This window comes from Dendropsophus ebraccatus, chromosome 12 (assembly GCF_027789765.1).
Source record: "Dendropsophus ebraccatus isolate aDenEbr1 chromosome 12, aDenEbr1.pat, whole genome shotgun sequence".
NCBI lineage: Eukaryota > Metazoa > Chordata > Amphibia > Anura > Hylidae > Dendropsophus > Dendropsophus ebraccatus.
The window spans coordinates 17,883,425-17,906,957 of NC_091465.1; the positions used below are offsets into that span (position 1 = coordinate 17,883,425).

The 23,533-nt window shown below is 45.2% G+C and overlaps 1 protein-coding gene across 1 annotated transcript; it reads right to left on the reverse strand.

Annotated features, from left to right (window-relative positions):
- Positions 1-579: 579 nt before the first annotated feature.
- LOC138770075 (sialate O-acetylesterase-like) lies at positions 580-23,432 on the reverse strand. The gene is made up of 10 exons (XM_069948992.1): positions 23,381-23,432; positions 18,932-19,093; positions 16,385-16,560; positions 16,165-16,303; positions 3,268-3,463; positions 3,055-3,149; positions 2,109-2,242; positions 1,842-1,996; positions 1,503-1,698; positions 580-1,339 (listed from the first exon to the last, which is right to left on the reverse strand). Exons 1-10 carry the CDS (start codon positions 23,430-23,432, stop codon positions 1,112-1,114), a joined length of 1,533 nt encoding a protein of 510 aa, XP_069805093.1. The 3' UTR covers positions 580-1,111.
- Between the last annotated feature and the right edge of the window lie 101 nt (positions 23,433-23,533).

Consider the following 23,533-nt stretch of genomic DNA (forward strand, 5'->3'; position numbering starts at 1 on the left):
GATCGGGTTGACACTATGTATGACACGGTCATGTCACAGAACAGCCGCTGTCAGTGAAGTTCATCCCAGCCTGTACTGCACCCACATTCCAATTACCCATTGCATACAATAACAATGTAAAGTGCGGCTGGAGCCACACTTTACATTTTCTGTCAGTTATCAGTGCTGCCGCAAGGAATCCTGGCCGGAGTGTATACTATGTGTATATGCTCCGACCGGGATTCCATAGTAATAAAGCAATCTACAATTTCATGCACCTACGGCTATTGATTAATAAAATATACGTTGTGTGAACTGAACCTAAACCTGTATCTGTAGGTTCTTATTTCCTTGTCATTGAAACAGAAGATTTCTGTTGTTTGCACTTATTGATAAATATAACCTTAAATGTTTTATATACATCGCCAAAGAAAAACGATTAAAGACAATAGGGGAATTTTTTTTGTGCTGCAGATTTAAAAACGCAAAAATTGTAGAAAAAAAATTGTATATATATATATTTTTTTAATAAAAAGATAAAAACATTAGATCAAGAAATAATTTATTTGAAAATCAAACAGAAAGACCACATCATCAAGGTTTTGTTCACACTAAGGAATAAACAAGGAATTTCAAGTTGAATCCTCGCTTAATTTTACGTGTACTTCGCTTAAAATTCCGCCTGTAAAATATATACAGAGCAATGTCTCATGGTGTTCAGTGGGATCGCAGCTCTGTTGTTAAATGGGGATTTAAATTGCTCCAATTCTGCCAGACATGAAGAGCTTTCCTCTTCAATTTCTCATCTATCCCTCAGTGTGAGCATACTCTAATGGTGGAGCAGATAACATTTGGCTTCCACAGTCTCCCCCCTTCATTTAGGGATATGGTGACTTTAGCATCCAATTTTTTTAAAAAAATATTATTCCATTATATCTCAAAAAGAAAGTTTAGACGACTTCCATCCAATCACTGACTCCAATAGTGCTGCCCTTTATTGATGTGTCACAGTGTTCTCTCCGCACCTCCAGCAGATCCCAGGGATTTTTATTAATCCCTAGATGATACAGTCAGGAATCAAAAAAGAGAATTATTTCAGTAAGACCCTAAAAAAGTTGAAAAAAGTGGCTTATTAGACGTATTTAATGAAGGCTGGCGCTGGCAGTCTGTTACGGACGCTGTATATAGGACACGCTTTGTATTCACAGGGCCAGTCAGACCAGGCGTACCGGACCGCTGCGACGTGGCTGCATCCTATAAATGATACCTTGACCACGTTGGAGGACGACGCCTGCGCTGGAGCAGTGACCCAGGTGTATTGCGAGTTTCCAGTCATGTCTTTGCCAGTGCTGCAAAATACCTGGGGGGAAAAAAATCGACCAACACATTACTAAGGACAGCTGGCCTTATATACAATGGATGGCAAATTCCAGGGATCGCACCACGATCTTTGGACATCACCCCCCCACCTCCCCTGCATGACAAGTGAGGGTCTGCCATCTACAGAGATCGGGTTCAATCACCTCAAATATGTTGTCAGAGATGTGGGTGACAAGCAGCTCCTGGTTGTAGGTTATGTTCATGTAGGAGTCGGTGTAACTGACGTCAATGGTTTCTGGAAATGGTCCCTGGAAAAGAACACGGCGTTCACCATATGCTACGGCTCGTGCCCCTAAATACAGTCTATAGGCCACAGTAGCCTTATCCCGAGGGTGAATGCTGAGGAGAGACCAACACATAGAACAAATCACATATAGAGAACCATAGGAGATAACAAACAGGGGGGGGGGGGCATGACACGCTGACACTTGGGTGCCAGGACAATGACACTCTGACACATAATTATGTTTTTGTGATTCTACCTTTCATACGGAGACATCTCATCCCCCAGGTCCATGGCCACAGCCATAAATGTATTGGGCATCTTGGGGTTCGGGACATAGCCGTAGTCTGCTGTTTGATGCCATCTGATTACCGGGTACTTGTCTTCTGGTGAGTTCTTCAAAAAGGTGCTGAGCTGGAGAGAAGCAGAAAATGAAGCTCATCACCAGAGGTGCCCCCCCCCCCCCCCCACACACACACACAGACCACCACCTCCGACATAATCTCCACCTGTCCAATGACACTACCTGGACAAATCCAAAGGGGAAGTTGGGGTCTGTCTCCCCCAGGGATCCCTCATGGAAGGAACGTCTCCAGTCTTGGATAAGAGCTGGGAATGTGCAATTATAGAGATTGGGGCTCATGCCGGTGTTCTGCTCCCCTGAATACAACAAGACACTGGGGTCATAATGGAGCATTAATATAAAAAAAGGCGGAGCAGGGAGGTGCGCAGAACCCAACAGGCGGAGCAGAGAGGTGCACATAGCCCAAAAGGAGGAGCAGAGAGGTACGCAGAGCACAACAGGAGGAGCAGAGAGGTGCGCAGAGCACAACAGGAGGAGCAGAGAGGTGCGCAGAGCACAACAGGCGGAGCAGAGAGGTGAAAAGACCCAAACAGGCGGAGCAGAGAGGGGACGCAGAGATCCACAGGAGGAGCATAGAGGGGCACAGAGCCCAACAAGTGGAGCAGAGAAGTGTAAAGACTAGAGATGAGCGAACCTCGAGCATACTCGAGTCCATCTGAACCTGAACTTTCAGCATTTGATTAGCGGTGGCTGCTGAAGTTGGCTATGTGGAAAACATGGATATAGTCATTGGCTGTTTCCATGTTTTCCAGACAACCTTAGAGCTTTATCCAACTTCAGCAGCCCCAGCTAATCAAATGCCGAACGATCAGGTTCGGATGGACTCGAACCCGAACCCGGTTCACTCATCTCTAGTGTAGACCCCAACAGTCGGCGCAGAGACCCACAGGAGGAGCATAGAGGGGCACAGAGCACAACAGGTGGAGCAGACAAGTTCCCAGAACATCCACAGGTGAAACAAAGAGGTGCACAGAGCCCAAAAGGTGGAGCAGAGAGGTGCGCAGAGCCCCAACAGTGGGAGCAGAGAGGTGCAGCATGTGAAAGATGTTGCAGGTTGGGATGAAGTGTACTGTGGCGTTGTACAGTTTGTACAGGCTCTAGTTTTCACCTTGATACCATATGGCTCCCTTTATGGTCATGTTGAGCAGGGGGTGGATCATAGCGTTCCATAACACAGAGTACCCACACGTTATATCGAAACATCTGTAGGAACACAGACAGTGGGCATTGAAGTAGCAAGTAACAATGGCAGGAGTCACATCTGACGCCTTTGTGTATGATCAGGACATTGTGTGAGACTATATTATACGGCTGCCCTCACCTCTGGGGCCACTCTTTGGGCATCTCATAGAGTCCACATTTAGACAGCGCTGTTTTTGATGACCAAGCTTCCACCAGCGTCCCTGCCCACACCGATTCCACCAGTCCTATTGGATACTTCAACTTATGAGCCAGATGTCGCCCAAAGATCCAGCAGACCGCGGAAAAATATGTGTAATTACCGTGTCCAAGGTTTTCTGTACATAAAATAATACAGTGATTATGATTCTTAAAGGGCCAGTCCACTCATTTTTAATCACAGTGATTCCAAGTCCTTCAACTTACTAATACACGTCTTTCAATTCCTTACCATTGTTAGTATCGCTGTTGTTATAACTTTCAAAATTTAAATCAGCAGTAGAAGTGATATAAAGCATGTTTGCAATTGACATTATTTTCATTTTTTTTTTTTATCATGGTAAACACAGGTCTTGTCTTGTAAGAGCACAGCTGCAGTATGAAGGGTTAAATGAGCAGTCTGGTGAAAAACTTTTTTTTACTAAATAACACACATTACAAAGTTATACAACATTTCTGTAAATGGCCCCCTTCCCCACGTTTCCACTACCCCCACCCCCCCACGCTTGACTCTGAAGTGTAATACTGCATACTCACATAATCACTGTTGAGCCTTTCAGTCTCAGCCGATCTTGGGACCATTACGTCACTCTTCAGGAAACCGGCCTTACTGCTCCAGCCCTCCCTCATGCCAGCCCCCCACCAGCGCATCATCAGCTCCTCAGTCACCATTGGCTGAGCATAACAGAAGACGTCTGGGGCTACAGCTAATCATGCGCACCTGCAGCCTTTTTATTGGCTGTAGCCTCAGTCGTCTTTTGTTATGCTCTGCCAATCGCGGCTGGGCAGCTGATGACATGCTGGAAGGGGGCTGGCCACCTGAAGAGTGACGTAATCATCCCAAGATGGTGGCCGGGACTGAAGGGGTCAACAGTGATTATGTGAGTATGCAGAATTCCACCTCCGGGTCAAGCATTGGGGGGATGGAAACATGGGGAAGGGGCCATTCACATAAATAACACACATTACAATGTTGTATAACTTTGTAATGTGTGTTATTTAGTGAAAAAAGTTTTTCACTGGACTACTCCTAACTATGCTTCCTATGTGCACTGTTTCTGACCAATCACAGATGCAGGTGTGGTGTCCCATCACGGGTGTTTCTAGTCCTTATACTCTTCGCAAAAGTCTGTGCTCTAAAGTAGAATAGGTAATGAAGTAGTACCCAAGTTTTTCTACTAGATGTCGCTGTTATGTGTATTATGTACCTAGGTATTGTACGACTGGATGTAACTAAAGGTTATTGTTTATCTCTATCCTTCTCTTTCTCTTGCACTCTCTTCTCACCCACTCACAGCACACCTTATAGCTGCTGTAGAAGGAAGTCACATGGGGAGAAAAAGTGTAGCCACACCTTAGTGAGTCTTACTCTGGCTTTTGTAGAGGAGGATGCAAGCCAGATCGGTCCCTGTAGTAACCAAGAAGGGCCCTGGCTCCTGCCAGGTCCCCTGTGGACGTCTTACTCTGGTCTCTGTAATGAACGGATGCACATGAGACACCTTAGCACTATTCTCTTGAAAGCAGCACTTCCACACACTATGCAGTGCTGTATCCTTCAGAAGAAACGAACTGATCCGGATAGAGCAAAGTTGCGAGATGCCTACTTACTTTATCTCACAGCGCGGTTGTAATCTGAAAATTTTGATCACTCTGCCCAACTCAGGTAACAAGGTCTGGGGCTTGTGTCACCTTCTAGGATGGGTCGCCGACACTGGTGGGCAATAGGTGATGCAAAGACCAAAGAGTTAAAACATGGGCACAAGTATTCTCTCTACTCTCAAGTATTCTACTTATTCTCCTTCTAAAGTTCTGGCAGAGCACACTTCTACCCTGGTTTGGGACTCTATCGACATCCTCCTCTCTACTTCTCAGAACTTCTACTAACTCTCAGCATGCAACTCAGTCAGCATGACTGTATCTCTCTCGCGCAGATTCCCAGCACAGTTCGGGTTACTAGTGATGTTATCAAGTCAAGATACTAATTTATATCACTGTATTAAGTCTTCCAACAGTAAAGAAGAGTTTATTTATTTTAACTGGACTCAGTGGTTTTTTGCTAAGCACCTACACAGCCATTGCTTCCTCCTTGGGTCATCTCCCCTTTCTGTGGGTGGCGGTACCAATAGTCCGGGCGAGTCATAACTCCACTCTGTACCACCATGATAAGCACCCGAGGGACCCCCTCACATCCCGGCAGGTCACCGACAACAGGGGAAAGGGTATAGCCAGCCCCTTTAAAATAAAAGCAGCATACCTGTGTGCCCAATCGTCACTGGCGTTACAACAACCTAACATCTGGCTGAGCTATACTCCGACCAACCACCATAGAAGTGGCGTCACACGTTACCACCTAGCAAGTGACCAGTCGAGCGTACACCACACAGGTACCACACACACCTCTCAGCCACTAACACTCTTTTCTTATTACACAGCTCCACCAATAGGAGGTTAGACCCGGTCATCCTTATAAAGGCTTAATTAGTTCCTGGTGGGAGGTCTTTTGTCTCTTTTATGGGAGAAGAAGCAAGCAAGTAAGAGAGTTCCTGCTGCAGTTATTCCCAGGCCTAGCCTAGGGGCCAGAGCCCTTGTCAGGATCTAAAGACACCCATCACATCACATCCCATCACCCTTCACACCCATCCTCAAAAAGCCATCCCTTGACCCTACCTCCTTATCCAGCTACCGCCCCATCTTACTTCTCCGCTTTGCCTCAAAGCTCCTGGAACAACCTGACTACCATTAAATATCCTCCCACTTTTCATCCAACTCACTTTTTGACTCCCTGCAATCCGGCTTTTACCCCATCACTCCACAGAAACTGCCCTCACCAAAATGGCCAATGACCTGCTAACTGCCAAAGCCTCACGCCAATAGCGCCAATCTTCTGCCTTCGACACAGTTGACCATTCTCTCCTCCTACATATTCTTTTAACCCTTGGCGTCACTTGCTCAGCCTTCTCCTGGCTCTCCTCTTACCTCTCCAGCCGCACCTTTAGTTTCCAGAATCAGTTTTTTTCTCACCCCTGACTCAGGGCCGCTTTAACCAGAGGGCACATGGTGCACGTGCACCGGGCCCACTGGTTAAAGGGGCCCCCCCCGAGCAGGCCGGCCGTTGCTATGTGCGACCAGTGCGGTCGCACAGGGCTCCGGCCACCAGCCTGTCATGGGGGAGCGCCATGGATGGGTAATCTACTTACCCCTCCATGGCGCCCCCTGCAGGGCCCCCCCCGTCCGCCGCTGCCCCCGTCCGCTGCTGCTGCGGCGCTTCAGCGCTGCAGCAGCAGCGACACTGACAGAGAGAGAGCCATTGGCTCCCTCCCTGTCAGTCACTCACTCTTGTGGCCGCACTTCCTGCAGTCACAAGAGGCCGCGCTCTCCCTCTAGCGCCCAACGTCACTAGAGCGTCGGCGCGAGGGTGAGGGGAGTGCAGCCTCTTGTGACCGCAGGAAGTGCGGCCACAGGAGGGAAGAGAAGAGGAACGCGTGGACCCAGGTGAGTAAAAGTGTTTGTTTTTTTCAATGTTATATAGCAGGGGGAGCTATATACTATGGGGGGGCACAGGGGGCTATATACTATGGGGGAGAACAGGGGGCTATATACTATGGGGGAGAACGGGGGCTATATACTATGGGGGAGAACGGGGGCTATATACTATTGGGGAGCACAGGGGGGCTATATACTATGGGGGAGCTATATACTATCAGGGAGCACAGGGGGGCTATATACTATGGGGGAGAACGGGGGCTATATACTATTGGGGAGCACAGGGGGCTATATACTATGGGGGAGAACAGGGGGCTATATACTATGGGGGAGAACGGGGGCTATATACTATTGGGGAGCACAGGGGGGCTATATACTATGGGGGAGCACAGGGGAGCTATATACTATGGGGGAGCTATATACTATCAGGGAGCACAGGGGGGCTATATACTATGGGGGAGAACGGGGGCTATATACTATTGGGGAGCACAGGGGGCTATATACTATGGGGGAGAACGGGGGCTATATACTATTGGGGAGCACAGGGGGCTATATACTATGGGGGAGCACAGGGGGCTATATACTATGGGGGAGCACAGGGGAGCTATATACTATGGGGGAGCACAGGGGGCTATACACTATGGGGGAGCACAGGGGAGCTATATACTATTGGGGAGCACAGGGGAGCTATATACTATTGGGAAGCACAGGGGGCTATATACTATTGGGGAGCACAGGGGAGCTATATACTATGGGGGAGCACAGGGGAGCTATATACTTTGGGGGAGCACAGGGGGCTATATACTATGGGGGAGCACAGGGGGCTATATACTATGGGGGAGCACAGGGGGCTATATACTATGGGGGAGCACAGGGGAGCTATATACTATGGGGGAGCACAGGGGGCTATATACTATGGGGGAGCACAGGGGAGCTATATACTATGGGGGAGCACAGGGGGCTATACACTATGGGGGAGCACAGGGGAGCTATATACTATTGGGGAGCACAGGGGAGCTATATACTATTGGGAAGCACAGGGGGCTATATACTATTGGGGAGCACAGGGGAGCTATATACTATGGGGGAGCACAGGGGAGCTATATACTTTGGGGGAGCACAGGGGGCTATATACTATGGGGGAGCACAGGGGAGCTATATACTATGGGGGAGCACAGGGGAGCTATATACTATGGGGAGCACAGGGGGCTATATACTACTGGGGAGCACAGGGGGCTATATACTATGGGGGAGCACAGGGGGCTATATACTATGGGGGAGCACAGGGGGTTATATACTATTGGGGAGCCCAGGTTAGCTATATACTATTGGGGAGCACAGGGGCTATATACTATTGGGGAGCACAGGGGAGCTATATACTATTGGGGAGCACAGGGGTCTATATACTATGGGGGAGAGCACAGGGGGCTATATATTATGGAGAGCACAGGGGGGCTATATACTATTGAGGGGGAGCACAGGGGGGCTATATACTATTGGGGGAGAGCACAGGGGGGCTATATACTATTGTGGGAGAGCACAGGGGGGCTATATACTATTGGGGGAGAGCACAGGGGGCTATACACTATTGTGGGAGAGCACAGGGGGGCTATATACTATTGTGGGAGAGCATAGGGGGGCTATATACTATTGGGGGAGAGCACAGGGGGGCTATATACTATTGTGGGTGAGCACAGGGGGCTATATACTACTGGGGAGAGTGCACAGGGGGGCTATATACTAATGGGGGAGCACACAGGAGGGCTGTATATAACTGGAGGAGCACATGAGGGTCTATATACTACAGGGACACCTTAAAACTATGGAGGCACAGAGGGGTGTAACTATGTAGGAGTACAGAGGGGTGTAACTACTGTATAGGGGTACAAGGGACCTAACTACTGTATGTGTTGGAGCCTAAAATATTTGTCTGGCAGATTCTGGAGAGAAGATTCACAGCCAGGAGAAGACTTCAAGGTGGCCCAGGCTGGATGGAGAGAAAAAGAAAAGGTGACAGACTCTGATCGGAGAAGACGCCTCCGGTGAGTCACTGGATGTAACTTCACTCTGTTATAGGCTTGTACTGATAGGGGTCATGGTATGGCGGTATTATGTAATGGTATCAATGGTGATATCTTTCTGTTTTGTTTAGTGCAGTTTTTATGTAATATGTAATCACTGAATGGTGGAAATAGTGTTATAAGGTAACTACTGTATGTATTGGGGCTCTTGATACAGTGTGGGGGCAAATTCAGTACATTATACAATGTGCAGAAAGGTAAGGGGGGGCCCACTCTTGAGGGCTGTGCACTGGGCCCACCAATGTATTAAAACGGCCCTGCCCTGACTCCAGAAAACTGCTGGTCCATGCTATTATTATTATCTCCTGCTTGGACTACTGTAACATCCTCATCTCTGGCGTTCCACTTAACTCCCTTGCTGCCCTCCAGTCTATCCTTAACTCTGCTACCTGACTAATCCACCTTTCCCCTGCTTTGCCTCTGCCTCTCCCCTCTGCCAATCCCTTCACTGGCTCCCCGTTGCCCAACGTATTCACTTTAAATTATTGACCATGACGTACAAGGCCATCCACAACTTGTCCCCTCCGTACATCTCTGACCTGATATCCCGCTACCGTCCCTCAAGCAACCTTCGATCCTCCAGTGACCTCCGTCTGCGCTCCCCCTTGTTCGTACTTACTCCTATCACTTGTATAGCGCTCTGGAATTAAGGGTGCTTTATAAATAATTAAAAATAATAATAAATAAAAGACAAAGAGCCAGAGATTATCTTCAAAGAGAGACTTTAACTATGATGCAGTGTTAAACCCACAGGAGGAGTAACCACACTCAAGAGAACACCTTGTCCACCATAGGGATCCATTTCACTATGGTCAGGACAGTCTAGAAGAGTCAAGGGACTGATCCGCACTAAGACATAGAGCACTAGCTGAAGTATATTACTGATCATGCATGGCTATCTTGGGAGGTCTCGAAGAGTCTGCTACACCCAGTTGTATAGGCCTGGGGCTCGTATTACTCAACCTGGCACTCTCTAAACTGGTTAGGCAGAAGGCGGTCTAATACGTAATTATGAGTATTCTTCTTCACACTAAGTGCTACTTTCTCTACACTAATCCTGGTAGAGTACACTACTACACTGGACAAGGCCCCCAAGATGATCCCTGTAGCTACACTTCTATTTCTAGGGGCGGGGGAAACAACAGAAAAGTGACAGCCTCCTGAGCATATAGGGGAAAGGAGACACAGTTGTTTCATATCTCTCTCTCTCTTTCTAATCTATCTATGTAGATGGATGGATATATAGATATTTTCTTATAGTCATAAACTTATCCACATCCAGCCATAAACTTATCAGTGATCACTATGCTTCTTAGCACTATATACTACTGACATGAGGAGTTAGTTACTTTTTCATCAAAGTGCATAAGTCCACACACCACTTCAAGGTTCCTGATACGCATGGGTCCCTAACTAGAAAATGCTGCAGCCACACACAGAGACCACCACTGCAACAACAGCATCAGAGGGGGGAGAGACTCAGTTGTCCAGTAGCCCTAATACTGCTAGACATAGCCCTTCTGGGCTTTGGGTCACACCACCCTCAGACACCGTGCCGCCACAGCAATGGCTGCCCCATGGGACCACACCACACAGAGCAGAAGAGGAGTGGAAAAAACCTTACCCTATGCTTTTAGCCAAGAGACCAAAGGAAGCTACTAATATGAAATATTTTGTTCACATTGTAAAGCAGAAGCAGATTGAGCCAGCGATGGGCAGATACTTGGCAGTTGGCTTTGAGGTGCATGGCGGGAAATGTAGTTTCCCAGTCGACGTCATCTTGGATAAAAGTTTTTTGAAAAACTTTAAACTCAGGAAAGGCAGCAGCTAGAATGACGGTATATGGCTCAAAGTAGTCAGGGGGTGAGTAAGACCAGCTAGGTTTGGGAGCATTTCATATTTTTAGCTTTTGGGTGGAATACCCCTTTAAGATCTCTGATTGCTGTCAGTGACTGGGATCTTTGTTGTTTACATCTAGTGGCTAAAAATCTATACAAACCTAATATGTGTATCACAGCTAAGATTTTGTAAAAATTGTATCCTGTCTAGGCAATCCTTTGGTGTAGATAACATAGAGTTCAGACTGATACAAAAATATTTCTTCCAGACTCCTCTAGCAACCATTTACAAAAGGGCTGGGTAGCCGATATGTAATATGTCCAATCCTTCTCTCTCACATGACTTTTGTTGTTACCACGGTGGACCTCACTTTTGGGTACGGAAATACCCAATGGACTAAATGAACACTGTAGTTTTGTACCATTTTTATAATATGACCATTCACGTTTTAAATGTGTTGTCTGTTTATGTCATATTTAGGTATAACTGAAATAAGTGGACTCTATGGTGGAGACGTGGGATGGATGGGAGTGAGAAGTAGTTGGAAAAGAAGAATTTCTGTTGAGAGAGAGAGAAGAGATGACATCTAATGGATTACCGGAGGAAAAGGAAGGGATAAATACATCTGAAGAATAATATAGAAACTAACCTTTTTTTTGTGCTTTTTTTTATGCTTTTTTTTTCACTTTTGTTGCGTTTTTTTTTGCTAGTGATTGCTATTCACTATGATATATGTGTGACAATAATAAATTCTTTTTAGCACTTTCATGATTGTATTTTTGCACTTTTATTTCAGCACTTGTCTCTTTACCATTTTTAGCACTTTACTCCCCAGTAGATGGAGACTTAGCGCTTTATTTATAAGTTTTGGTCATTCATAGCATCTTAATTGCACTTATTTTTAGGATAGAACATCATAGCACTTGTAATGCACTTATTGGTTGTGCACATTTTATCCCCTCCTTTGTCTGTCCATCGGTTCGTAATCTTCCTTCATAAGTAAGAGAACTATAGCTCCCATTCTCTTTGTATGATACCTCGTCACAGCCCTGAGTACTGATGTGCGCGTGCTCGGATGGTTGGACCTGGACGCTGCTCACCCGGGTGGACATAGGTGACGCTCTCATGCCCTCTGTCCATTTTGGATGCGGGCATCGGTGCGTCACTAGACACCCTGGGAGGAGTGGTGTGATTTCCGGGAGGCATCCGCGTATGCGCTGATATATCCGGAAGTAGTGATGACATCAGCGAGTCAGGGTATAAAGAGAGCCCACATGGTCAAATAGGCAAGATCAATGGGTAAGATGCAAAGTATGTTTACATATGAGCATAGTGTGGTTATCATGGACTAGATATGCTCAGTGATAGTGCCGCTATATAGGAGATACTTATGAGACACAGCAGATGATTACCATGTTGGTTTAGAGTAAAGACCGCTTTAGAGTGTTGTGATCCCTTATACATAGCTTTACATTTGCACTTGTCTTTCGCACTTTTGAATGATGTTTATTGCGTACAGCCCCATTTAATTTATTCCCAATGACATTGTCTGAAACATCTCATGTCTCATCTCATCTCATTGCCTCTTGGTTTTATATTGTATGTTTAGTGTTATTAAATAAAGATATTAACTTTTATACGGGTGTCGATCCAATTTTTGTGGATATGTATATTGTAGGGGATCTCCATAGTTACTAAATTGAATGGTGGTTAATTGTAACATTATCACTAGGTAGTGTTTTTGTATCAACCGCTGGAGTATCTGTATATAAAACCTAATATGTCTATCACAGCTAAGGTTTTGTAAAAATTGTATCCAGTCTAGGCAATCCTTTGGTGTAGATAGATATGGAGCTCAGACTGATACAAAAATATTTCTTCCAGACTCCTCTAGCAACCACTTACAAAAGGGCTGGGCAGCCGATATGTAATATGTCCGATCCTTCTCTCTCAGGTGACTTTTGTTGTTACCATACACATTGGCTGAAATCCGCAGGTTCACTAGACATTAGAGATGAGTGAGTAGTGAAATATTCGACTTTCGAGAATTCGAATCGAATAGGCACCGATATTCGACTATTCGAACGAGTATTCGGTCCCATTATAGTCTATGGGAAAAAAATTTGCGGCACTTGGAAATCAAAATTCAACCACTTGGAGGTCACCAAATCCCCCATGAAACCGCCCTAAATGATGCAAAAACCTCCGGAATGACACTGGGACATTAGGGGGAGCATGCCTGGGTGCACTTAACACCCCAAAATCGCAGTATAATGCCACTCTCCGCAGTTGCGAAGGAAAAATAGAACGCTTTACGAACATTTATGGCAATGTTCACACATTTCGTTTGTATTTCTTGCGCAGTGTTACATACATGATTCCAATGTGCGTCCGCAGAGCGTCATGTTATTCGTGCGTATCACACGTAATGCTGTACGAACGTTACTGGAACAGTATGTATGACGTGCCTTCTTCTGGGCTACTGGAACAATATGTATCACGTGCCTTTTACTGGGCTACTAAAACAGTATATATCAGGTGCCCTTAGTGGGCTACTGGAACAACATGTACAATGTGCCCTTAGTGGTGTTAAACAAGGACACTATTAGTCACTTGTTCACACAGGGCACTGGAATAAATACACCTGCTGATGCTGATTATTATATCATTATTATATCATCTATTTCTTAGCACTGAGAAGAAGGTCATGTGGTTCAGCTATCCAATGAGGGTAGATGCCGTTTTTGCTCTGCGTGCGTACTCCCAGGGTCCCTCACGGCCACCCTGCATGGTCATGGGATTAAAAAAAGCGCCAACTGCGATGGGAGGGCTTTCGAATGTTTCCCACCACTCGATTGAATTAGAATCTTTCGAATAGCGCAATACCTACTCGATCGAATCGTATTCGCTCATCTCTACTAGACATATATAATGTGACCAGCTTTTCTTTGAGGCGATGAGTATGTACAGGTTCTTTACAAAAATGTTTCCATTCAGTGACAGCAAGCAGAGATCTTAAACATGATGAGGAATGGAAACACAAATGGGCACGTTTATCCTTGTGGTTGCGCCATTATTTTGGTTAATTTTTAGTTTTTGCACATAAATTTTTGCTGTACAAAAATATTTATTCATTTAAAAATCTAGACATCACACATATGTCACACATCAACATTGGCCAAATACAATATACCGAACAATGGCCAACATGATAAATCCTGTAGTAAGAAACATAATAAAAAAATTCTAGGGGGGGGGGGTAGAAATCTTCTCTCAGGATAGACAAACCCAATCTATTATAATAACAGTGCAAAAAAAAAACCCCTAAGAAATTCAGATCCCCTCTAAGATCCAGGGAACAACTTCCTGCTTCCTGCCTCCTACTACGCAATTATTCAAAGTAATATGGAATGTAACATTAAAGAGGATATACCATCAGGTACATCCTCTTTAATCTGACAGAGGGATAGATCTGCACGGTCACCCGCTCTATGCACGTGTCCCAGGCCGGAGCTGAAGCACAGGAGGCGGGCCGGCAGGCCAGAGGGAGGATCAATGGAGCCGTGTCATACAGGGGCGGGAGATTCCTCCTACTGGGGGCCGGCCGGCCCATCTCCCCCCGGCCCAGGACCCGTGCATAGAGTGGCGCCATACACGGGAACCGAGCCGCAGTTCATAAAACGGACCGCAAAGAAAATTGCGCATATTATAAGTGTCCCCCAAAGTCTATTAGAAAGTTGAAGAGAAGTTGGGTTGTAGATCAAATTGGTGGGGGTCTTAAACTTGTTTAAACTTGAAAGATGATTAAAGCAGCCCCCCCTTTTAGTGGTGGTTGTTCCTGGTATTGCAGCTCAGTTGCCCCATTGGTCAGCTTTTTCCTTTCAAATCAACTGGTGTCAGAAAGTTACATAGATTTGTAAATTACTTTTGTAAATCTCAAGTCTTCCAGTACCTCAGCTGCTGTATGCCCTGCAGTAAGTGATGTATTTTTTCCAGTCTGACACAGTGCTCTCTGCTGCCACCTCTGTCCCTGACAGTAACTGTCCAAAGCAGGAGAGCTTTTCTATGGGGACTTGCTACTTCTCTGGACAGTTCCTGACATAGACAGAGGTGGCAGAAAAGAACACTGTCTCAGACTGGAGAGAATATACCATTTCCTGCAGGACATACGGCAGCTGATAAGTGATGGAAGACTGGAAATTTTTAATCAGAAGTAAATTAGAAATCTATGTATTGTAACTTCCTGACACCAGCTGATTTAAAATATTTTTTCCCAGAGTACCCTTTTAAGCTCATATTATTCAGTCCTCAATGAGAAGATCTACATCACTCTCCCGTCGGGTGAAGGCGCGGAAGCGCCTGACCTGGAGGAGGAGACTGCGGTGATTGTGGAGTCCGGTCGGTTGGACATGTGGACAATGGACGCGCCGGTAAGAGGACATGGGGCAAATAGTTAATTGGCCACCAGACCTGCTCCCCCATATAAGGTGCCCAGTACTCCTCCACTCAATCGCTCCTTGTAAAAGCAGAAGCGAAACGCGTTGGGGTGTGGAGGAGTCAGGACAGTATCCTGGGTGAGTTGAAACCAGTCTTTATTCCCTCACTTACAATGGGGGATCATTGCTTTTACAATAGGACCCGGGTGTACGGCGGCTACTTGGCCCCAGGATACTATACTAGATGGGATATGTGCAATATGTGGTAGCTGCTAGAGGAAAGGGCAATTTCTAGACATATTATCTGGATGAGTAAACAAAATACAGTTGTTATCTAAGCACAACATATTGCTGCTATACACATTGCTGCTACTGGTCTGCAGTGTTGACTGCCTTTGTTAGAGACAAATTATTTTGATTTAATTATCCCATCCACTATAATAATCATGTGATCTTATGCTGGGTTTACACGGAGCGATTATCGGGCGAATTTTCGTAATAACGATCAAATTCGAACGATAATCGTACGTGTAAACGCGGCGAACGATCGAAAAATCGTTCATTTTGATCTTTTAACAGGTTCTTAAATCGTCGTTCACAAAAAATTCGCCGAACGTTCCGTGTAAACAGTCGTTCACTGATTTTCCCTATGTGTGAGATAGGCTTAAGCGATCGCAAAACGAATTTTCTGTACGATATATCGTATAGTCTAAACGCTGATCGTTATAAAAATTAAAAAAAATCGTTACTTCAAAATCGTTAATCGTACGATCGGGCGAATTATCGCTCTGTGTAAACCCAGCATTAGATATAATCATGTGTCCTGACTTCTCCTGTTTTTAAAGTGTCCATTTGTGTTTGTGTATTTTATGGGATTTCGGGTTGTTGTATATCAATAAAGTATTCATTGGATTGAATCAGTGTTTGGAATATTTTTGGGGGGTTAATGTAGGTATATATACTGAATGAGAAGATGCCTACGTGGTGTTGGGATTGACCAATTCAGAGCCACCTTGGGAAGGTCCAGCAGTTCTGTTTTCGATGTCTGTAGGGCAGCGGTGAACAGTCGGACAAACGGGTATTTTGCCGCCTTTGCCATCTCCTGACTGGCATTGAAAATCTGTGAAACAGCAAATGAGAGCAATGAGGTGAAGACAAAGAAAGACCAAGGATCTGACAGTCAGTTGTGTCAGACACCTACCTCGGATACGGTCATCCCCATATTACTCTGCCCCCCACAAATCCAGACGTCACCAAACAGGACATCCTGCAGGTGGATACTTGTTATTGCACCTGTAATATTTTGTTGGGCGATCAAGTGATAGGGTCCTCCGTAATCCATGGGGTCCAGCACCACCTTCCAGATGCCAACATCACCTGGTAAAATATGAAGGGCTGAATCACTGCTTACTGTCAGTTAAAAGGGACATTTTTTCTTTATATACCTGACTTAGTCCTGTTCACACCTGAGGTCTTGTTACTATGTATCAGTGTAGATAACCCTCTGCTTTAGCTCATATATACACCACAGGTTAAGGTTTCTTAAAAAAAACTACAGGACATATTGGAGGAGACTTATTAAACTGGTGTAAAGTAGAACTGGCTCAGTTGCCCCTAGCAACCAGTCAGATTCCACCTTTCATTCCTCACAGATTCTTTGAAAAATGAAAGGTGGAATCTGATTGGTTGCTAGGGGCAACTGAGCCCCCTGAGATTTTATTTTTTTTTTTTTTAAAGTTGCCTCTAAAACATATTTGCCCTTCGAATACTGGTTTATAAATAGAATTTAGACCAAAAATGGGCGAAAAATAAATTATTAACCCTTTGAGCACCAGGCCCAAAATGACCCAGTGGACCGCGCAAATTTTGATCTTTGCGCTTTCGTTTTTCCCTCCTCACCTTCTAAGAGCTCTAGCACTTTCAGTTTTCTATCTGCAGGGCCATGTAATGGCTTGTTTTTTACAGGAATAGTTGTACTGTGTAATGGCATCTTTCATTTTACCATAACATGTATGATGGAACCCCAAAATTATTATTTATGAAGATATAAAATGGTGAAATCGGAAAAAAGAATGCAATATGGTAACGTTTGGGGGGTTCCTGTCTCTACGTAATGCACTATATGGTAAAAGTGACATGATACTGTTACTCTATATGTCAGTCTGAACACAACCACATGCAGGTTACACAGATTCTCTAATGTTATATATATTTTTTATTAATTTTTTATTAATTTATAAAAAAAATTTTGGCAATTAGTTTATAATATAATGGCCCTATTGTGACGCTTATAACGGTTTTATTTTTTCACCTATGGGGCTGTATGGGACGTCATTTTTTCCGCCATGATCTCTAGTTTTTATTAATACCATATTTGTGAAGATCGGACGTTTTGATCACTTTTTATGAATTTTTTTATATATATAATGTAACGTAAAATGGGTTATCTGCGCACTTTTTTCCCTCTTTTCGTCTATGCCGTTTTCCGTTCGCAATGACGCTTGTTATATTTTAATAGATCGGACAATTACGCACGCTACGGTATATTATATGTTTATTTATTTATTTATTGTTATATGTTTTATTTATATAATGGGAAAGGGAGGGTGATTTCAACTTTTATTGGGAGAGGGGCTTAGTGCAGCAGATTGCCGATCGGACCGCACGGAGGCAGGTGAGAGACCTCCAGCGGTCCGTTTTAACGATCGGGACCCCCGCAGTTACACTGTGGGGGCCCCGATTGGTAAGTGACAGGGGACTCCCCCTGTCACTTACACTTAAACCCCGCAGCCGTTTAAGGGGTTAATGAAACGCGGCAGCGCGATCGCTGCAGCGTGTCATTATCGGTGAGGTCATTACTGCTGATTGCAGCCGGCCCCCAACTGCTGTGAAGTGCGCTCCGGAGCGCGCTTCATAGCCGGAGAAACACCCAGGACTTAGAGTTACGTCCAGGGTCGTCTGGTGACAGACTTCTATGACGTAACTCTACGTCCTGGGTCGTCTAGGGGTTAACCTAAAAATAGGGGCAAACCCCTTTATAGATTTCCCCCAATGTGTATTCTTTGGTCTTTTCGCGGTTGTTCTTTTAGATGGCTATCATTTTGGCGCCAGAACATGGCAGTTTTATGCAAATTACGGCCATAATTCATGTAAACCGTCCACATTTTGGTTTTAAAATGAAGACCATCAAAAAACCGCATAATGGCCAAAAAAAGACATTTTGTGAATATAGCCATACAATGTCACACACAGAACTAGGTTTAAAGGGGTTATCCAGTGCTACAAAAACATGGCCACTTTCTTTCAGAGACAACACGACTCTTGTCTCCAGTTCAGGTGCGGTTTGCAATTAAGCTCTATTCACTTCAATGGAACTGAGCAGCAAAACCCCGCCCAAGCTGGAGACAAGAGTGGGGCTGTCTCTGGAAGAAAGTGGCCATGTTTTTGTAGCACTGGATAACCCCTTTAAAGACGTGAACAAGCAATACTTTACTGACGGCAAGCAATAATTAACTGAAATGCTAAGTACAAGTTCATTAGATTATTGTAAATCCCTCCATGCATATCATATTGTAGGTCAGTGTCCCCCAAACTGTGGCTCTCCAGTTGCTACAAAGCTATAGCTCTCATACTGCCCTATGACACACTTAGAAACCCAAACTGATCTATGGATTCTTGTTCGGCCCAATTCACACCAAATAGCCCAGACCTAAGGTGGCCATATGTGGAAACGATCTGATATATTTACCATTGACATCCACTGTTGTATTTGAAATTGTATCTATTCCTTCACTAAGGGTCACCGTCACCACGGCTCCTACTTCACCGTACCCCCAGACAACAGCCCGGGCAGGCTTCTGCTGAAGAACCATGTGATCTCCATAATAGGATGCAAATCTGAACACAGCGTCTGCAAGAAACACAATGTATGTTGTTATTATAACATCCTGTCCTTGCTATCACCATGCATCAGCGCACGCCATATCTCATAAGATGATGACAAGCTGCTGGCAGAGAGACGCTCGCCTACATCCGGCTATAGGCGCCCGAGTTACTTCCCAGGTGGCCAAAGGGTTAATGATTGTTTAATCTCAGCAAACTTTGTTTTCAAGCTATAATGCAAAATGGAAAAAGTGTTATGTGAGCTGTTAGGTCTTGTTCACACTGCTGATTGTCATGCTTAAATATGGGACGCTGAAGCCTACAGGATCCTTGATGATTGTAAATTTTTTTGAATTTGCACTTGATATGAAATGAAAAGTTAGTAGGTAGTGTGTGAGCAGGGTGGGCGTGGCGGTTGGATCTACCTTTCTTTCTTTCTTTTTTCGTTGTTTGGGTGTGTTTGTAGTTTGTTATAAGTGGCTTAGGGTGCGGTCTGTCTGGTCTGGCCCGGGGGGTGGTGTTGTCGGCTGGGGGGGGGGACGTTTCCATACTGGTAGGATAGGGTAATATTGTGATAGGGGGTGCAGTGTCCCAGAACAGAGTATTTATTTGTCACTTTGTCTCTGCACTTTTATTGTGGCCAGTTCTGTTCTGGAAAGCTATGGTCCACTGCAAACTGTGTGTATTGTGTCACCCCTCTCAGTATTCAGGTCTGCTATTCCATCCATTTCTTGTATGTATATTCAGTTATCAGTGCCTAGGGTATTATGTCGCCTCCCAGTGTTCAAGTATGGTACTTCTCATGTATATTTGGTCCTATATCTTCTATTGGTGTGATGATGCAATGGCTGGATGTCATGTGACTGCCCCTGCTTCCATGGTAACTCCAATGGCCATCGAGCTTTGGCTGGGGAATACAATGTGACCTCCTCTCTGCCTCGCTCTTGTCTCCCACTTTCAGGGGGATAGGTTGTGTGTTGCTGCTGCTCCTGTGTCTCAAGGCCGCAACCCTGCAGTATCTGCGGCAGCATTACCAGAAGTGTTCCTGGCTGTGTTCTATTCTCAAGTTCTCAAGATTCTCATCTATTCTCAAGATCTGGGTGCCGTTCTTCAGTCATTCCTCTCATCATATTCTCTAATTATCAACAGCAAGTGTTCATCTCAGTTCCATTCCGCCCAGCATCTTATCCTCAGTATCACTACTACTCCCATCATTCAGTACGCTATCATCACAGCCTATTGCAGCAGCATCAATCATTACTCTGCCTTATTCAAGTCTGCCTTTTACCCAGTTGCATCCGGAGAGACTGTTGCTACTAGTTACCACCGTTACAATAAATATACAACTACCGTTGTTTCTGAACCTTGGCATTGGTGTAATTATTGGTGCCCTGACTAAGGACAACGAAGAATCGCATGCCCAGTATTCCCGCATGGTCAGGAGCCCGGTTTCCAGCTGTGATCCCTCGTACCTAAACCGTGACAACCCTTTAGCTAGCAGCTGCCCGCCTCCTCCCAGGTCCTCAAGACTACGCCAGTGCGCAGCAAGATGGCGGTCCACGTTTGCCTGCAGCCGCAGCTCCCGTAATACCGGGAGCGCTGCCCCATCGGACGACAGAAGTCTTCGCCAGGCCTCCATCCCGGCCCCTGCTGATCAGAATGAGGGGCCCATACCTGAGACCAGCATCTCTCCTGGACCCGGTCACTCCAGCCCTGTTGGTACTGTTCCTGTGCGTGCAGCTGCCACAGGGGCGCCGTTCCTCATCGGGCTCTCCCGTCTCTCCGGCTATAAGGAAGAGACTCCGGACTCGCAGCTCACCCAGGCCGAGGAGGACTCCCCAGACGAGATGGACACCGCTACGGTATCCCCAGAGGGCAACCCGGATCCAGAGGAGGTCCAAAAGGCTGCCATTCTGCATGCTTGGCGTCGCCAGGTCCAAGCCCTCTGGGAGCATCATCGGGCAGAGGTCATGGCCGCTAATGGGAAGCCTCGGTTGCTATCTGGCAGCCGACTGATCCTCCACACCCCGGGCAAGAGTAAGCTTCCTCTGGGAAGCTAGGCCGACATGGCCATCCTAACTGTTCTCACTGTAACTGTTCATATGACTGTTTTGTTTCAGGTTGAAAAAAAAAGGTTTTGCAACGTTTAAGCTATGCACCTGGTCTTCCTGACCAAGCTTCCTTATTCCTTACCCAGCTATGTGCTGATGGACACTCAGGTTGTTGTATTGTTCTCTAGTGCCTGTCCCGGAGCCTTTTACATGGACGATGGTTTCAATTGCCTAAAAGAGACTCTACCAAAACAGAGACACTTACCTAGTTCTTCCTAAAGCACTTTCATGATTATGTGATTGTCATAACTTCATTATTGCACTCTATTAATGAACTACAGTAGTCAAAAAGGTTATTTCCGTAACAGAGTCATATATATGTTTTCTTCCTCTGAGTAAGCAGAAAAGTCATTTAGATTCAAAATAAAGTGTGTCTTTTGAAAAAGTGTATCTTCTCATAGAGTGTGTTTTCGTGCCAAAGTCAGTTTCCTCCTCCTCTGAGTAAGAAGTCAGTATGTATCTATAAGCCTCAGGGAAAGTCCATTTTCTAGAGAGTATATTTTTCAAAGAGTGTATTCTATTTCCTTCATATATTGTATTGTGGTATTCCCCTCTGAAAAGATTCCTCTGAGCCAGTATTCTTCAGGACCTCGCAGTGTTCTAGTCTTCTATGTTTCCCTTCCTCTCAGGGACAACAACATTTTCTCAGCGAAGTGGCCCCTAGGGGCCCGGGCATCGCAGTTTTTTTTTTGGAGGGTTAGATAGGTACCCCAAGGTTTTGGGTTGGTGTTGGTTGGGGCGCAGGGTGGCTCCACAGTACTACGAGTTGCTGTAAGAGGCAGGTGACTTATTTGGGAGGTATTCTCTGTGGTGGGCTGGGATTGGGGTTAATAATATTTGTGAAGTGTCTTTTTTTTTTTTTTACTGTTTTTTGTAAAATAAATACAAATTTTATAAATAAAAAAAAATTTTTTTTAAATTTATATGCAGATTTGGAGTTCACATGGATTTTGGGGCTGAATATTAAGCTTGGTTTTAAGCACGAGTCTCATTTTTTTTTCAGTGCCCCAAAACCGGGCAAGAAAACAGCTTGTGATTCTACCCTTGTGGGGGTCCTCCACTATTAGCCGAAACTTAGAGGCACTGACAGCCACATGACTTCCCCCACTAGATACAAGCAACGTCCATTGATTACTGTAAACCCCTTTTCTTTGCAGCATAAAACACTGTGGCCCCTCCATCCACCACTCAAAACTCTAAATGGGAGATTAAACCCCCTTGCCATCCTGTAATATGAGAAGGGATAGTGCTAATCTATAAATGCATTTTTGAGTCAGTTCTGTATGTATCGCTGTAAGCAGGTGCCAAGATACGAACTGAAGAAATGTGGGACTGAAAGGGTTAACCCCTTAATGACCACAATACGTCTTTTGTCGACCAGGCAACTGTAGTCTGGCACTGGGCTCCTGTGCAGAATATCACGGGAACTTGAATGCTGCATGATAGCAGGGCCCTTTTCTATCAATAGCAGAGAAACTTTTAAACTTTGTTGTCCAACCCCTTATACGCTGTGGTCAAATTGTGGTGTTTAGGTGCTATCTGGGCTTTTGTCATTCAGCATAAGGGTGACGCAATCACTGGGATGCAGATGGATTTTTATAGCAGCAGGGGGCCTAATGAAGACCCCCAGGTATGCCATATTTGTGTCTACTCAGTTTTGCCTCTGGCATGGCCGTTAAGGTCGCTTTGATAGGATAATACACCGAACAATACTAGTAGAACAGTGTATTATATTAGCAATCGGAAAATTGTATTTTAAATTCCCTTTGTGGGACTAATGAAAAGTAAAATTTTAAGTTTTGGAAAATAGAATTTTATTGTATTAAATATAGAAAAAAATAATCCCCTACCTCCTTCCAAAAATTACAACTAAAATTTACCCCTACAAAATAAGTTTTTTATAAAAAAAGAAAAACATGCATATATTTGGTATCACCAAATCCACACCGCCCTGATCTATTATATTTTATCATTATTTTTCCCACATGGTGAATGAGAAAACACAGAACTACAGGGCAGCCCCAGTCTAACAATATCTAGGGATACCAAAGGACTGTAAAGGGTGGAACTACAACTTACAGCATATCCCAACAGACTCCTGGTGATGTACTATATGGGTTATACTAAAGGATACCTGCAGGATCCAGCGCTGTGTGCCCGACAGATCCCCAGATCTGCTGTACTCCTCTATCATGTATCAGTACCTGCATGGTTCAGCAGCAGTAGCACCAGCAGCAGCAGTGGCATTGCAGTCATGCATCCAGTCTTGGGCTTCAGGAGGCTGTGCAGTCTTATAACCAGAGATGGGAGGAGGGAGGGGAAGGCAGGGAGGAAACTCACATTATTCATAGCTGGTT

Coding starts and splice junctions, on each gene's coding strand:
- LOC138770075 (XM_069948992.1), bottom strand. CDS start 23,432: ATGACTGCAATGCCACTGCTGCTGCTGGTGCTACTGCTGCTGAACCAT. Junction 16,304..16,384: donor TGGGGATGACCGTATCCGAG/GTAGGTGTCTGA, acceptor GCTGTTTCACAG/ATTTTCAATGCCAGTCAGGA. Junction 1,340..1,502: donor TCTCTGACAACATATTTGAG/GTGATTGAACCC, acceptor TTTTCCCCCCAG/GTATTTTGCAGCACTGGCAA.